Below are 16,066 nucleotides of genomic sequence, written 5' to 3' on the forward strand. Positions count from 1 at the left end.
ACTGCTCTGGCTCTAGAGTGAATGCTTCATTTTCTAGCCATATTCATTAGGCAACTTCCATGAACGCTGAATTTATTCATTTTTGGAGAGGAAAAGTGTTCTTACTAAGATGGGGGAAGAAGCCATACCAAGAACACTTGCTTATAGCAGAGAGGGGGTAAAAGGTATTCAGCATCTGCTCAATATATAAAAATGGAGGGCTGTCAAGCGATTAAAAAAATTAATCTCACTGTTAATAGAATACCATTTATTTAAATATTTTTGGATGTTTTCTACATTTTCAAATATTGATTTCAATTACAACAGAATACAAAGTGTATAGTGCTCACTTATTTTTGATTACAAGTATTTGCACTGTAAAAAAAGCAATATTTTTAAATTCAACTAATACAAGTACTGTAGTGCAATCTCTATCATGAAAGTTGAATTTACAGATGTAGAATTATGTACAAAAAAACCTGCATTCAAAAATAAAACAATGTAAAATGTTAGAGCCTGCTAGTCCACTCAGTCCTACTTGTTCAGCCAATCACTCAGACAAAACACATTTGGTGACATTTGCAGGAGATAATGCTGCCTGCTTTTCACTTTCAGGTGACACTCTAAACAAGAACAGGTGTTCTCATGGCACTATTGTAGCTGGCTTTGCAAGATATTTACATGTCAGATGTGCTAAAGATTCATGTGTCACTTCATGCTTCAACCACTCTTCCAGGGGGACATGAGTCCATGATGATGATGATGGGTTCTGCTCAATAACAATCCAAAGCAGTTTGGATGGACGCACATTCATTTTCATTATCCAAGTCAGACGTTATCCAATGTCACCGGCAGAAGGTTGATTTTCTTTTTTGGTGGTTTGGGTTCTGTAGTTTCTGCATCGGAGTGTTAAGACTTCTGAAAGCATGCTCCACACCTCATCCGCTCCCTCTGATTTTGGAAGGCACTTCAGATTCTTAAACCTTGGGTTGAATGCTGTAGCTATCTTTAGAAATCTCACATCAGTAATTTGTGTTTTGTCAAATCTGCAGTGAAAGTGTTAAAACGAACAACCTGTGCTGGTCATCTGAAACTGCTATAACATGAAATATATGGCATAATGTGGGTAAAACAGAGCAGGGGCCATACAATTCTCTCCCCCAAAGAGTTCAGTCACAAATTTAATGAATTTTTTAAATGAGCATCATCAGCCTGGAAGCATGTCCTCTGGAATGGTGGCCAAAGCATGAAGGGGTTTATGAATGTTTAGCATATCTAGCATGTAAGTATCTTGCAATACCAGCTACAAAAGTGCCACATAAATGCCTGTTCACACTGTCTGGTAACATTGTAAATAAGAAGAGCACAGCATTATCTCCTGTAAATGTAAGCAAATTTGTCTTAGCAATTGGCTGAACAAAAAGTAGGACTGAGTGGACTTGTAGCCTCTGAAGTTTTACATTGTTTTGTTTTTGAGTGCAGTTATGTAACACAATCTATTTAAGTTGCACTTTCACAACAAAGAGGTTGCACTATAGTACTTGTAAGAGGTGAACTGAAAACTATTTTATAAAAATATACAGTCATATATATATATTGTATTGTGTGTTGTAATTGAAACTAATCTAGAAAAACAGCCACAATATTTAGGTTTCAATTGGTAGTTTATGGTTTAGCAGTGTGATTAAAACAGATTAATTTGAGTTAATTGTGTGAGTTAACTGGGATTAATTGACAGCCCTAATAAAATGCACTGAGGTGGTCGCTTGGTAGGACTTAAACTTTGGATTAGCAACCAGTCTTCACATTGCCTGTATCATATTGCAAAGGTGGTGATCATCATCCTTAGGTAGGGTGATCTTTTGTCCTGATATTTGGGGCTTTTTCTCAGAGAGGTGTTTGTTACCCCCATGCAGATTTTTCCACTTTCTATCTGGTCACCCAACCCTTAAGTCAGTCCCACTTTCAGCTAAAGTGACAGGGCAGAGCAAACCAATGGATGTCATTCAGCTGCTAGCCTCCCCCTCAAGTAAATGCTTTACAACTCTGAATGGAGTGGTAGAGGTACTGTTACTATGGCCACCAACAACTGTGTAGCTCAACCATCACAGAAAAATATGCCAGTGCTAGAGACTTAGGTATGTCTACACTGCAGCTGTGAGTGCCTCCCAGCATGTGCTAGCTCTGCTCAAGCTAGTGCATAAAAGAGCAGCATGGATGTTGTGGCATAGATTAGCCACCTGAGTTTGGACCGAGATGGGTCAGGTCAACTTCTAGCTGGGGGAGTGGAAGGGGTTAGCCCAGCCACTGCCTGGGTCACAACATCCACACTACTTCTAGCAGGTAGATCTGTTGAGCTGGGCTGACTGCACATCCACACCTATATGATCTGTGCACACTTATTTTAAATAACCCCACTGACCTAATCCAGAATTTTGCCCTGTGTCTCCTTCAAATTCCTCTCTCCCTCCCCACTGCATACAGGACGCTGCCTGGTGCAGTGTGGGTATAAGAGTGATGGAAGCTAATACAGAGCATGTTCATACCTGGGTTAGCTTTCTCCTTCTCCATGCCCGGCACTCACATTGATTGGCCTCAGGGGAAGAGGATGTGGAATCTCATGAACAACAATTACTGCTCTAAGTTCCACTTGCACCCTAGATCAGCGTATGTTTCTGTAGAGATGGGGCCCAACTCGTCCCTTTCCCATTAGATGGAGCTACTGTCCCAGGGAGGGAGACGCTCTTGGTCTTGTCTGCAAGAACTTGGTGTCAGGAGAAAAAAAAAATGCTTATTAGCTGATAAGCATATATAGATTTTTTTTTTTTTAAACAGGAGAAACTTTGCAGAATCCCAGCTCCTGGCCAAAGTAGTTTGTAACCATTTCACATAAGTGTGTGCACCTTGTTTGCCTGTTATACACAGTGGGTCTGTATCTGCCATTGTTGTAGTCAGGAGGTTGAAAAACATTTTGCATAAAACTTTCATAACTCAAAATCTTGACAATAGTCCAAAATTATTCCAGTGTGAAACTGGTGTAGAGTCAGAAGCTGGCTCAGTGTATACACTAATGGATGTACAGCACTTCGTGTTAAACACTAGGACCAGGTAAGAGAGAGGATGAGTTTAACGTTTGGAAAGAGGCATTTTGCCAGAGCCCTCTTATCTGCTTACCAAAAGGAAACATATACACTTGCCTCACTTGAAGAAAAGCTTTTGAGGTTAATGCAGGGAGCCAGGGATGATTTAGCAAGGCATCAAGTTCTGCTTCACAGCCAGTGGAACCTTTGGCAAGTCATTTCATGTGGTTCAAGTTCCCTACCTGTAAAATAGGGGTAGTGGTAAATGTGGTAAGTACTTGAATAGCTGTAGCCAAGGACACCATTGGTTAATAGGTACTATTTGATTTGGGAACGTTTTATACACTCCTCATATTTACTAGTATACATCACTACTAAAGGTTCAGGCCAGTGGAGATGCAGGCCCAGGTCATCTTCAGCTAGAGCAGCTCTCTTCCTGGGAGATGCAACATGACAAGCTTATTTCCTTCCTCTGGCAGAGGCCAGGACGGTCCCTGTCTTGATCTAGAACAATAGGACTGTTGGAGAAATATCCACTACTGATCAGGCATCCTATTTTCAAACCCTCAGGTCAGAACACTCACCATATTTTTCTAGTCATTTTAGAATAACTTAAAGGCATCAAAGCAATTCAACATTTATTAAGACAATTCTACAAGTTCTTGTGTGCAATGCAAACAATATGTACTAAGACTTCTTAGTGATGCTGAAGGCACCTTGAAATAAGACAAAATAATGGTAAAGTCACAATGCCTTTTGCAGCATCCCCTTCATTTAAAAACATATCCCACCACCACAACAGCATGGCTGTTAATAAGGGACAAATGTTACAATAGCAGTGAACACTGCTCTAAGTTAATAGTAACTAGGCTTTGAATGATTAGATTGATCAGTTAGTATTGGTATGCATCCACTTCACCATACCCACACAACCTGATGAAAAAAATAGGGAAAAGAAGAAAAATGCTGCTTGATAAATCTGATTTAAGGATATTTACTTTGTATATCTTGACACCTGATTGACAGTTCGTGTTGTAATGGTTACAAAGCTAACTTTTTGAAATCAGTATCTACTGTTTAATAATTCTTACCCCTTCATAATTTCCCATAAATAAAAAATTAAACCCATAATCTTGCACAACTGAATTTAAAATTGATTAAACATTTTAAACAGTTGGCAGAATTCCATTTTTTTTTTTTTGGTAATTGACAAGCCTAATAATAATCACTCAGATCTAACCAGACATCAGAGCTTTGTATTGTCCAAGGCTCTGCTTATGTGTCTTTGTATGGAAAAGACCAAAAAAAACAAAAACTAAACACTCCTGAAGTTCTGCATTTCCTTCATTTCAGATGGAGGCAGAGTTAATCATACTAGTTTTTTCACAGGCACCTTGCTGACTGAATTTTTACTCCTGCTGTTCAACATGTCAGGAGTAAGAGGCCCAGAAGTCCAGCTGGCCTAGAAAAACTGTAGTCTAAATCCACAGTAATGTTTTATCAACTGAAGAAAGGGGCTGCACAATGCACCATGGAAGCTTTCATAAGAATTAGATCCTGAACTATTTGCTCTTACTGACTTCTGATAAGAGTCCTTACATACAACCTTTAGCTAATAGCTAAAAGCAAGTTAAGTCACTTGGTGTGTAAACTATTAATCTAGCAAGGAACAGAACGCTGATCTGCTGTAATGGCTAATTTACAGGTAGCCACAGGCTCTGCTTAAGAAGTGGGAACTCCTACTCCATTATGTTTTTTAAAAGAAATTACTCTAGCTAGTATTTTTACAGGAAAAGATATAATAGAAATTAAAGGAAACTCATTTCTTACAGTCCATGTTGGTCAGAATGAAAGCTGTAGAGAGCATATTTAAAAAGGTTTTCTGTTTTAACAGTGAAAGCCCTAAACCATTTCTACAAGGGATTAGAATTAAATGTAATATATATAATAAATGAAAATATTTGAGGAATAACTCCTATATTCTGAATTTTCCAAAAAGCCCAAGTTATCAATGTTGAATAGCTTTATACCTCAGGCTTCAAAATTCTACTATAGGGTTAGGCTTGGAAGAATCCGACTATTTCACCGTATACACACACACACAAACTGACAATATTTCCAGCAATAATTGTAATTTACAGATAAACCAAGTAAGAAAAATGCTACTTGAGAACTTTAGCGTACATCTATACAAAAAAAACAAATCTTGGCAGAGAGTTGCAGAGCCTGGGGCAGCTGACTTAGGCTCACAGGAGGCTAAAAATAGCAGTGTAGGGGTTGCCTGGGGTCTGGAACCCAGCAAGGTTGAGAAGGATATTCTCTTTGTATATTTTGACATGTGCTGTTGACAATTGGTGTTTACATGGTTTATAAAGCTTTAACTTTTTAAATCTGTCTACTGTCATTAAATTATAAGCCCTTCCCCTACTGTCCTGCAACTGAAAGATTTTAAGAAGCTTAAACATCTTATCTGTTGAAATTATAAAAAAAAATTAATGAAATTAGGCCAAGCCTAAATCTACTCCACGAAGATCACAAAGCAAAATGGATACTGTCCTTTTGGAGGTAGTTCATTTCACATACAGCAGTTGAAGTGTGGCTGGAGGTGGTGGTATATAATTTGGTCATGTCATTCTACCCAATTCTTAGCTCTGCTGGGTGGGAGGGAAAAGTGGTGAATAGGAGAGGCAAAAAACATCACTTTCAGACTACCAGGAAACTACACATAAAAGCAATAGCGTTACTTCCTGGGGGCAGACTTTTCTTGGGCATAAGTGGGCCCGTTATGTTCAGACGGCCCATTTCTACATGATAAAAAGATGGTTTTTAGTAAAATCACAAGGCAAGGAGAGCAGAGTTGAGGAAGGGTTAGAAATCCAACAATTTACTGAACTGGCACCAGCAGTAAGGATTTCTGCACAAGCTAACACAATGCATTAGCACGAACAGGATTCTTAATCTGCCTGACAATAAAAGGGTTGAAAAAATACTAGACTTCTATGGGCAAGAAATGTAAACACCATTGGTAATGAACCATTTTATCGGTCCACATACTTAGAGTTTTATTAGCGGCTTTTAAAAACAGATACAAAATGACATGTCCAAGTACACCGGCCAACAGCGACCCTTGACCAGTTTGTGAAACGTTGCTCTTATTTTAGGAGATTAGGTAGGTCTTAGTTATAATCACTGGCTTGGCACAGCTAAAATAGGATTTGAAGGAAAAAAGGAGACTGGCTCAAAATAGAGATGCACAATTCATATAGGACCACTGGAAAAGTAACTGTCCCCACAATAATCCTGTACTGATTAGACTCAGTGATGAAGCTAGTGAAAGTGCCGCTCCAATCTGCTACGATGTTGGATCTAAAATTTAGATATATCAACAAGCTACATGTGCCTTCATCAAGTTCTGGAAATGTTTTCTTCAAATAGGAAATGAAAGCCTACTGGAAAGTATACATCATATGCCACGAGTTCAGGGTTTCCTTGATAGGCCCGCAACATGTTTGGCTATCCCATCAATCTAATGAGCATCTGGTCCCAAAGAGGCTCATAAATCAAGTGAACGTAGATTTGGCTTTGATGTTTACACAAGACTTCCGGGCCAAGACACCAATGTAAGAGTGACTTTGTTCTTCTGTTCTTTCAGCATGGGAATTAGCTCAGAGTTGCTCATTCCATCAGCAGATACTCCATTTACTGCCACTATTTCATCTCCGCACCTAGTAAGGCAAGAGGAAACTTCTGTCAGGACAAAACTCAAACCCTGCATTATTTCTATTACACCCAGGGACCCTGACTGATCAAGGTCCCATTGGGCTAAGCATCACACAAACCCAATAAGAGACAATCCTTTGCCAAAGAGTTTACAATCCAAATCGACATCACGCGGGAGTGTGGGGAAGGGATGGTCCGCAGAGCTCACATTAGTGCCATTATTTGCTTTCTTTTTAATTGTTGGGGTGGAGAGGTTGGGAGGGGATTAGCCATACAGAGATATAGGAAGGCAGAGGGGACAAGTGAACGGAGGAGAGGAGGCATATGAGAGAGGCTGAAATGAAATGACTGAGGGAAAGGGTGGTTGGGAATTCAAGAAAAGAGCCAGTCAGCACAAAGAAAGACAATCCAGAGAAAAACTGTAAAAAGCAGATGGATGTGGATGATATAATCTGTGTCCAAAGGTCCCTGCTGCAGCTGCTTATTTAGTAATAGCTATGGGGAAGTGCTCACAGGCCTCATGGAGGGTACTCTGTCATGCTGGTAGTTCGTGAGCCCGCTTTACATGCTAGGATTGGACTAATTTGATATCAGAACATAGTTGCCAAATAATTAAAAAGTCCTTAGTTGGATTAATGCCTGCACCATTCGCTGAAACTCAATCCCCTTGGGAACAGTGCCAGATCTCTGCTCTGACAGTATCCCTGGCAGATGGGCTGAAAGGGCAACACTGACATCTGCTCTGGAAGGAGCCAGCTGTACATGTTGCTAGCTGGAGGGGAAGACACTGAAAAGGGAGTTTCACAGGGGAAGACAACCATAGAAGTTAAAGAGCCAGTGCATTTCCTAGTGTGTCAACCAGATTAGTTTTAAATATCCCAAGCAACAGGGCTTCCACCACGCCCCTTGAGAGATTATTCACAACTGAATAAGTCTCACTGTCAGGAAGTTTCTCCTGATATTCATTTTAAATATCCCCTTAATTTTATCCACTTAATCCTAGTTATAGCATAATCACCTCTTGTAGTATCCTAACTGATCCCTCTCCCACTTGATAATTACACCCTTCACAGGGATGGGGAAAAAAAAGTGTTAAATCACTCAGGCTTACAAATGATTGTAAGACTCTTCCATCATAATTGTAGAAATAAAGGCAGCTGGTTATGTGGTTATTGCTTAGAGCTGGGATGAAAAGGAACTTGGATAAATCACTAAGTTTCAGTCAGGCTCATTGTTAAAGCACAATAGCTCAATAAAATTATACAGACCATCTAAGCTCAGTACTTCTGGAATGGATACAAATAATGGAACAAACACCATACGTACTTTAGTCTTCTCTCACAGAAGGCAGGTGTTGCAGGCACTATGGTTTTAATGAAAAATGGCTGGTTTCCTTTGCCTTCTTCAAAGCCTCCAACAATGCTGAATCCCCAGCTTTCTGAGTTACTTTTACGAAGGACAATATCTTGACAGCAGTGAAGATAGCTGGAAAGACAGACACAGTCACAGAAAAGGCACACACAACTTGTTCTTAAGCACCTATTTTCCAGCTAGAATTGCTTGACTAAAAATCTTCATTTTTCTTTGTGATGTGGGAGCCCTCAGATACCTGCAATAACCCTTGTTAGACTACCTGCATCCATTGGGGGACAAAGCCTTATCCCACCACAAGTATTGTGATGAGAGTAGGAAGCCTGGTAGGGAAGACGGGTCATTTATGTTAATGAGTTATCTTACATCATCATTTAAAAAAAAAAAAAGTAATTGAAAGCAGTACTGCTACAGCCCTTATAATTAACCTGGAGTCAATTTTCTGGTTTTACATGTATTGTGGGGACTTGGTACAATGGCTGCAGTTATCAGCCAGATATCACAGACAGAAAGCAAACATTATGTTGTTAGGTAAGGCAACCTTTCTTCTACTAAATGATTCAAACAATCAAATCAGTCAAGGTTTGTTTCTGAAGGGTTTTTCATGCAGGATTTATCATAAGAAGGACTGCACAAGATAAGATATTACAGTCCTATGAGAGATTGTTCATAAAGAACATAATCCAAACCTTACAGTCCTATGAGAGATTGTTCATAAAGAACATAATCCAAACCTTTTGAGGTATACCTGCTTCTCAATTTCTAAAATGTCTGATGTATTATCATATCAAAAGGCCAAGCCTGCTCACCAGACTTCTTCAAAAGATGACACAAACACTAACAGCATTTGCTCCTGGAATTCACTGCTCAACAGAAAGGGAGAGAGCCCAGTGACCTATACTAGATATCCAGAAGGAGTGGCTCGAGTGCACCAGTGCTGTGTGAGCAAACAGAGCAGCCATAAATTGGCACTCAGCAATAATCAGAATGCATGTAATTAACTGTGGCACTCACTACCAGAAGTTAACTGAGGCAAAGAATGAAGAAGGATTAGACTTTTATATGGACAATAAAAATTACCCACAGTTATGTTAGAGAGGAAAACAATGAACATGGGATATCAAGCCGCCTGCTTCAGAACATAGCCATTCACTAACTGCCTGGTAGGGTAAAACCAGCCCAATGGTACTATGTAGGTGTCTTACATCCCCATCTGCAGCATCTGGTACTTGCTACTGTCAGACCTAAAAATGCTAGGCGACAGACCAGATGGCCATCCATCTGGTCATGTATGGTAATTCCTGTGTTTTTAATAGCTCATACACAGCTTTGAACAGCAGAAAAAAATCTATTATTGTGAGGAGAAGACTGGCCAGGACACCAGGGTTTTTTCCTACTCTAACTTCCAGCCAGGCAGCTCATCAGAGACGGACGGAGCCCTCTCATCTGAAAGGCTGCCCTTCTGGCAATGCAGTGCAGCAATGTCAGGACAGCGTGTAAACACAAAGGCAGCATACCACTAAACGAGCCAGGCCGATAAACTATATTCGACACAAAGCCACAAGTGCAAGTGTAACAATAAAGAGTAGAACTTTTAAGCATTGTGGACAGAGGTGTTGAAAAGGACTGAATATACCAGGAAGGCTTCAAACATAACCTCTTCAGACTCTGCTCTTCCAGCACCAAACTGCTATCTCAGGCTAACAACTAACGTGGCTTTCCTCAACAAAACAGAATGCAAGAGAACACGCACCACAGGAGCATCTTCTGAATTAAGCATTTACGTGAAAAAAGACTGATTGACTATGTGCTAGCAGTAAACTTCAGATTTTCACACTGGATTTCAAAACACAGCTCTCAGGGAATGTTTTGAGAGGGCTATGCTCAGTGGTGGCTCAAAAATTTCTCAGCAGAGGTTAAAAACAAACCCCCCCCAACTGTGCCCCTACGTTTAGCTGACGAGGGCAATGAGAAGTTCAGCCCTAATCTGCGAGAGGTTTGTTTTTCCTCAGTGGTTTAGTGAAATTATAGCACACAGAGCCAACTAGTCATTATTGGCCACCACTTTGGGCAACTGGGGAAATTAGTGAGGAACTGCAAGGAAGGAATTATTACCATTTATATTGTTTGGAACAAATGATGTAAACATTGGCAGACCACAAAATGAAATAGCTCTGCTGTGTGCCTCTCAGACCATATCCTAAAACCTGCCCACAGGAAAGCGTGTCAGCAGCCTGTAGCGCTAATATTCTAAAGTCTGGAGATGCCAGAATCCAGTTCAGAGCAATAGAAGGAGATTACTCTCCAGCCACTGCTTCAGTGCTCTGAGGGTGCTTCTGGCATCATGGCTGTCCACCTCAGTGGGAAAAGCTGAAAATTGCTGCATAGGGTCCCGTGGGGGAGGTATACAGTCAACGCTACTTTTTAAAATGAGAGCACATTTTTATGATCTTAAAATTGGCTAATTTAATTACGAACGCAGCTCAGGTCCTCAGCCAATTACAGTGAGTTAGGGTAGGTGAAACCAAACATAATATATTTGAGGCAAGGTACTTGGTGGAAGCTAGCTCCAACGCCTATACTTAAAACAAATGCAGACGACTGGAGCATTAAGAGGCTGACCTAATGGAAATGGAATTTTGGAAAGCATTAGAGTCTCTGGAGCTAGGAAGTCTTTTGATAGAACACTCTTCACCTTCCCCGGCACATGTGATGAGATGTAAAAAGAGCTGTTGCCCTGCACTCCCAATACACCTGGCCCAAGAGTGACCCCTATGAGGAAACCCCATTGCACTAGATAATGGCATAGAGATTTGGGGGTTAAATCCCAGCTTCCTACATGAACATGAGTTAATCAGGTGCAGCTGAGACTAGTTAGTCTCAGAACTAAAAAAAAAGCTGGGTTCCTTTCAAGAAAGGACAGCCAAGACTCTATTGACAAGAAGCCCAGACAGAATGCTCTGGAGGAATAAGATCTGCCCTCTCTGTTTTGTTCTGGGAGTTTACAAACTGATAAATTGCATGAAGGGAAGGTAGCCCCAGGCTTTGCATTCCTTTGGTTGCACCAGAAAATAAACCTGTAAATAAAATCAGAACGCTTAGAAGAGATGTAAGCTCCCTGTCCAGCCACTCAAACTTTAACTCTGCTATAACTTGCACCTCCTCTCTGGGTTGAGCTCACTCCAAATTGACCTTTAGCAGAGACCAGTAAAGAGAAAAACCTGCTGCCTCTCTCCAGAAATTAGTAGCTGAAAAGTTCAAACCTTAAAATGCTCGGCCACATGGAACACAGCAGCAGAATTCCCACTACCTCTGGCACCAGCAACATGGTAAGCTACATTCTAATGCATTTTAGCAAGGAAATTCAGAATCTGGCATTACTTTCCTAGGATTAAAAATTACACAGCTGAGATAACGTTAAAAAAAGACTGCTTGCCTCAAAACAAAACCATAAGACTAGCTGCTAAAAGGCAGTAGCAGTGCCTGATCATTGACTTCTGTTAAGTAGAATAGCCAAAGTGGCTTGGGTTCACCACATTTTACCGAGGATTGTTTGCAGTGCATGTGTCATAATTCAAACACAGGCTGTGTAACTGAACACCCTCTCCCTCACCCCCAAACATACACTCTTGCTTTTGTTCTCAATTTCTGTGACCTATTCAGTTTGAGAAAGTGTTCAGCGAACTCTGTCAGATACCTAGGGACCAACCATATTGCAAAGAGTAGGGGCTCAGAAATACTGAAAAGCAGTGGGAGTTTCTTAATTTATTTGTTTTACTGAGAACACACTGACAACTGATGGTCTCTTTTGTTAAAAGGGCTTGTCACCAAGTTTGACTTGGTACAGAATCAGCCAGCAATTCACTTTGCTTAAATGCCAGATGAGGTAGAATACCTGACTCAGTGGTTAATACTGAGGAGAGAAAGAATTGACCAAACAAACTTACGTAGGTAATCCAAGCCATGTGATCCAAAGGGGTGACCAACTGAATCCGTGTTCCCTGATATCAGAGGATGGGTCTATGGGTTCTGGCACCCTCTCTGGTACAAGAATTTCCAGGGCTTTCAGCACTACAGTGTGGGAAGCTGCATTGGATTTCAGTGCTGAGACAGCTTCATAGTAGTTTAGATGAGTCAAATCGATGCCATTTATATTCAAAAGCACATCTCCTGTGGATTAAATAAGTAGGATGATCATGGCCGCATGGACTTACTGACCTTTTGCAATATAGACAACCTCTGCCTCAGGGCATCATCCAGGAATTAGTGTTTCAAACTTCACTGGTGTTAAATCCCAGCTTTCACTTATAAAAGCACTAAAACCCATTCACGGAGTTAATTACTGAAATTATAAAAAGGGAAACTCAGGATCTAGAAAGTCTCCTTACCTCTCTTGATCCTGCCGTCCCTGAAGAGGCATCCAATGGGTTGCACGCTAGTTACATAAATAGGAAGTTTGTTTTTATTGTCCCTTCCACCTCCAATGGTGATTCCCAAAGATTCCTTTGGCTCCTTTTTTATTGCAACTGTCTTTTCCTGGCTGAGGTATCCCTGAGGTAGATCCTACAAAGAGACGGCAATGATTATATGAGTTAATCAATGCAGCAGAATTTAGAACGGTCCATAACTAGGGTAGGAGGCAGAGAACTATCAATTCAGGGCTGGTGAAAGATGCCACATTAACGGCTCTGGAGAGTGAAGCTGTTTGTTTAGGCACAAATAGAAAAGTCAGCAGAAGCTATAGCACACTGCACTCCCAAGGTGATTCAACCCTGACTCACAGGGGTTGCTGCTAGGAATGCGAGGGTATCTGCCTGTCTACATGTCCATTCGATCCTTTGTCTACATAGAGGCTCTTTGTGATGAGACTTTCCCCACCAGGAAGTGGAAAGAAACTACCAGTTCATTTTAGATAGGTCATCAAACATATCAGGTGCTACCAACTTTTTATCTTTTGAACTTTTGTTTAAATTGGGATGGATTTGAACCAGTGACAGAGTAAAGAGGCGTTTCCAAATCCATCTACAAAGGCTGAGCTATCCAATCTCATGCATTTTTTAGAACAGAGCTTGTTACTAAAATATCTCCGTTTCCATTGGAAATATCACAGCCCCCATTTCTGTTTCAACAAGCCCAGTATACAGCAGAACCGCAGAGTTACGAACACCAGAGTTACGAACTGGCCAGTCAATCACACACCTCATTTGGAACCAGAGTACACAATCAGGCAGCAGCAGAGAGACACAAAAAAAGCAAATATAGTAGAGTACTGTGTTAAGTGTAAACTACTAAAAAAAATAAAGGGAAAGTATAAAAAAGATTTGACAAGGTCAGGAAACTGTTTCTGTGCTTGTTTCATTTAAATTAAGATGGTTAAAAGCAGCATTTTTCTTCTGCATTGTAAAGTTTCAAAAGCTGTATTAAGTCAATGTTCAGTTGTAAACTTTTGAAACAACCACCATAATGTTTTGTTCAGAGTTACAATCTCCATTCCCGAGGTTCTACTGTGCCATAAGGCCAAGAAAGTAAGAAGGCAACCAGCAGATCTTTTTCCAAACACAAGGTAAAGAGTATGAAGAGGAGAGGAAACTTATTTCTGAAGATGTCCAGCATCATGGCATGGGATGAAAGGACAGTTTATAGTGACTCAAATAGCTTATCTACTTTAAATGAGAAGCTAAGGGTGCAATTTCTCAAAACAGCTCAGCATTATCCTAGCTCTGCTCTCCTTGAAGTCAGCTGCAAAACTCTTACTGACTTTGATGGGAGCAGAATTAGGCCAATGTTGAGTGCTTATGAAAATCCCACCCCTAAGCTTAGTGAAATATTAGCACATCTTGTCCTAGAGATCTTAGGAGGAAGAAAGAGTTAGAGAGAGAGAGCGCGAGCCTGTGTGTGCGCGTGTTGTGGAAACAGAAGGAGACATAGTGGATTGCAGTTTATAAAGGAAATAACTGGGCTGAAACTGCATACGATAGCCACCAACTCAGATGCAGTAACCTGGGAAACTAAACACAAGTCTAGGCAGTTCATATTTCAGGCAGAATTTCTTCACAAATTTTAATTTAAATATGGAACAACCTGCCAGAGGCAGCAACATAAAAGCAAATCTGTTCAAGTTCACAGTTTTCTCGAGGAGGGAATCTGAGAGTAAAACTAACTAGTTAATTTGGAGAAGTTGCAAAAGTATCTCTCTTTAGGTTCACTAGTACAGCTCTCACCTCTAGGCCACAAGGCCATTTAGTCCCATACTGTGACATGGAGTCACACGCAGTGTTAACATTGCAATTTAATACTAGGGGAAAGCTATGCTTGATGGGTGCTGTCCTACAGATAGGGAATTAAACCCAATGGTTGTTTTACTGGTGGCTGTCAAATACCCAGTGGCCCTTTCTAAAGGAGCAGAGATTAACTCTGCTGTTTTGGCCAGCATTCCTTCTTCCCTTAAGACAGGCTTTGACCTCAAAGGCTGCACAAATGATGCTGCACTGCTCTGTAGATAACAGATGCTTGGTCTGACTGTACAGTTCACTGTTCTGCCAGCTCTCAACTCCTATTGCTTTGCAAAATCTGGTAAAGAAAAGGTGCTATCTGGGACCAAACCCTACTCTTTATAACCCTGCAGTATTCTTTGTTTATATTTTCATAGCACTCAGTGGTAAAGTAATAGATTTGAGAAACAAAGAACCACTGGCCCAGCAGAAAATAGCACTGCTATTACAACAAAACTTGCCTTTTGGTAGTTTGATTTTCGTCTGTAATGATTCTGGTCAGGTCTCCTCCGATGGTGCACTGGACTCCCTCCGTTGCTGCTGCTGCTGCTACTGTTTGGCGTGCCACCATCCTCAACAGCATCTGGCAGCTGTACACCAGACTGCCTTAGGACCACAAAGTTCACTCTTACCTCACTGGTCTGCCAGGAAAAGCAAAAAGAGAAGCTTAAGACTACTGGATTATTATTAAAGGGTAAAGTTTCACCATGGCTCATGTGGAGACTTAACCTTGTGACTTCTGATGATCTCTCTGAAAGTTGCATGCCTCAGACTGTGTAACATTCTGGAAAATGTAATAGGCATGCACACATACCTCTAGAGACCAAACAAATGTACGAAAGGAGCTGATGAGGAGTGTCACATGTAAGATACAGGAGGTAATTCTTCTATTCTACTCAGCACTTCAGCTGAGACCACACCAGTGCTATGTCCCATTTTGGACACCACACTTGAAGAAAGAGGTGAAGAAATTGGAGAGAGTGTCCAGAGGAGAGCAACAAAGTGATAAGAGGTTTACAAAACTTGGTCTAGAGCAGTGGTTCTCAACCAGGGGTATGTATAACCCGGGAATACTCAGAGGTCTTCCAGGGGGTAGATTAACTCATCTAGATATTTGCCTTGTTTTACAACAGGCTACATAAAAAGCACTAGCGAAGTCAGTACCAACTAAAATTACATCAACAATGATTTCTTTATACTGCTCTGTATACTATACACTGTAATGTAAGTACAATATTTATATTCCTATTGATTTGTTTTATAATATATAGTAAAAATGAGGAAGCAAGCAATTTTTCAGTAGTGTGCTGTGACATTTATGTCCGATTTTGTAAGTTTTTTAAGTGAGGTGAAACTTGGGGGTACACAAGACAAATCAGACTATTGAAAGGGGTACAGTAGTCTGGAAAGGTTGAGAGCCACTGGTCTAGAGAAGAGAAGACTGGGGTGGGGGGAGAATATATGTCTCCAAATATGTAAAAGGTTGTTATAAAGAGGACAGTGATCAATTGTTCTCCATGTCTACCAAGAGTAGGACAAGAATTAATCATCTTAGTTTGCAGAAAGGGAGATTTAGGTTAGATATTATGGTTAGAAATATATTCCTAACGATAGTTAAGCTCTGGAACAGGTCACCTAGGGAGG

General features: G+C 40.7%; 1 protein-coding gene across 2 annotated transcripts in view; it reads right to left on the reverse strand.

Moving 5' to 3' along the window:
* Positions 1 to 3,732: 3,732 nt before the first annotated feature.
* Positions 3,733 to 16,066, reverse strand: part of LOC141993115 (ligand of Numb protein X 2-like) — a 62,824-nt gene continuing 50,490 nt past the window's right edge. For both annotated transcript variants that reach the window (XM_074962424.1, XM_074962422.1), the window contains exons 6-10: positions 14,884 to 15,063; positions 12,539 to 12,713; positions 12,098 to 12,320; positions 8,106 to 8,264; positions 3,733 to 6,784 (exon numbers count right to left, since the gene is read on the reverse strand). In XM_074962424.1, the coding sequence (XP_074818525.1) occupies positions 6,649 to 6,784; positions 8,106 to 8,264; positions 12,098 to 12,320; positions 12,539 to 12,713; positions 14,884 to 15,063 (873 nt within the window). In that variant the 3' untranslated portion in view covers positions 3,733 to 6,648. The remainder of the gene's footprint in view (positions 6,785 to 8,105; positions 8,265 to 12,097; positions 12,321 to 12,538; positions 12,714 to 14,883; positions 15,064 to 16,066) is intronic.

Source organism: Natator depressus, chromosome 9 (assembly GCF_965152275.1).
Source record: "Natator depressus isolate rNatDep1 chromosome 9, rNatDep2.hap1, whole genome shotgun sequence".
NCBI classification, from domain to species: domain Eukaryota; kingdom Metazoa; phylum Chordata; order Testudines; family Cheloniidae; genus Natator; species Natator depressus.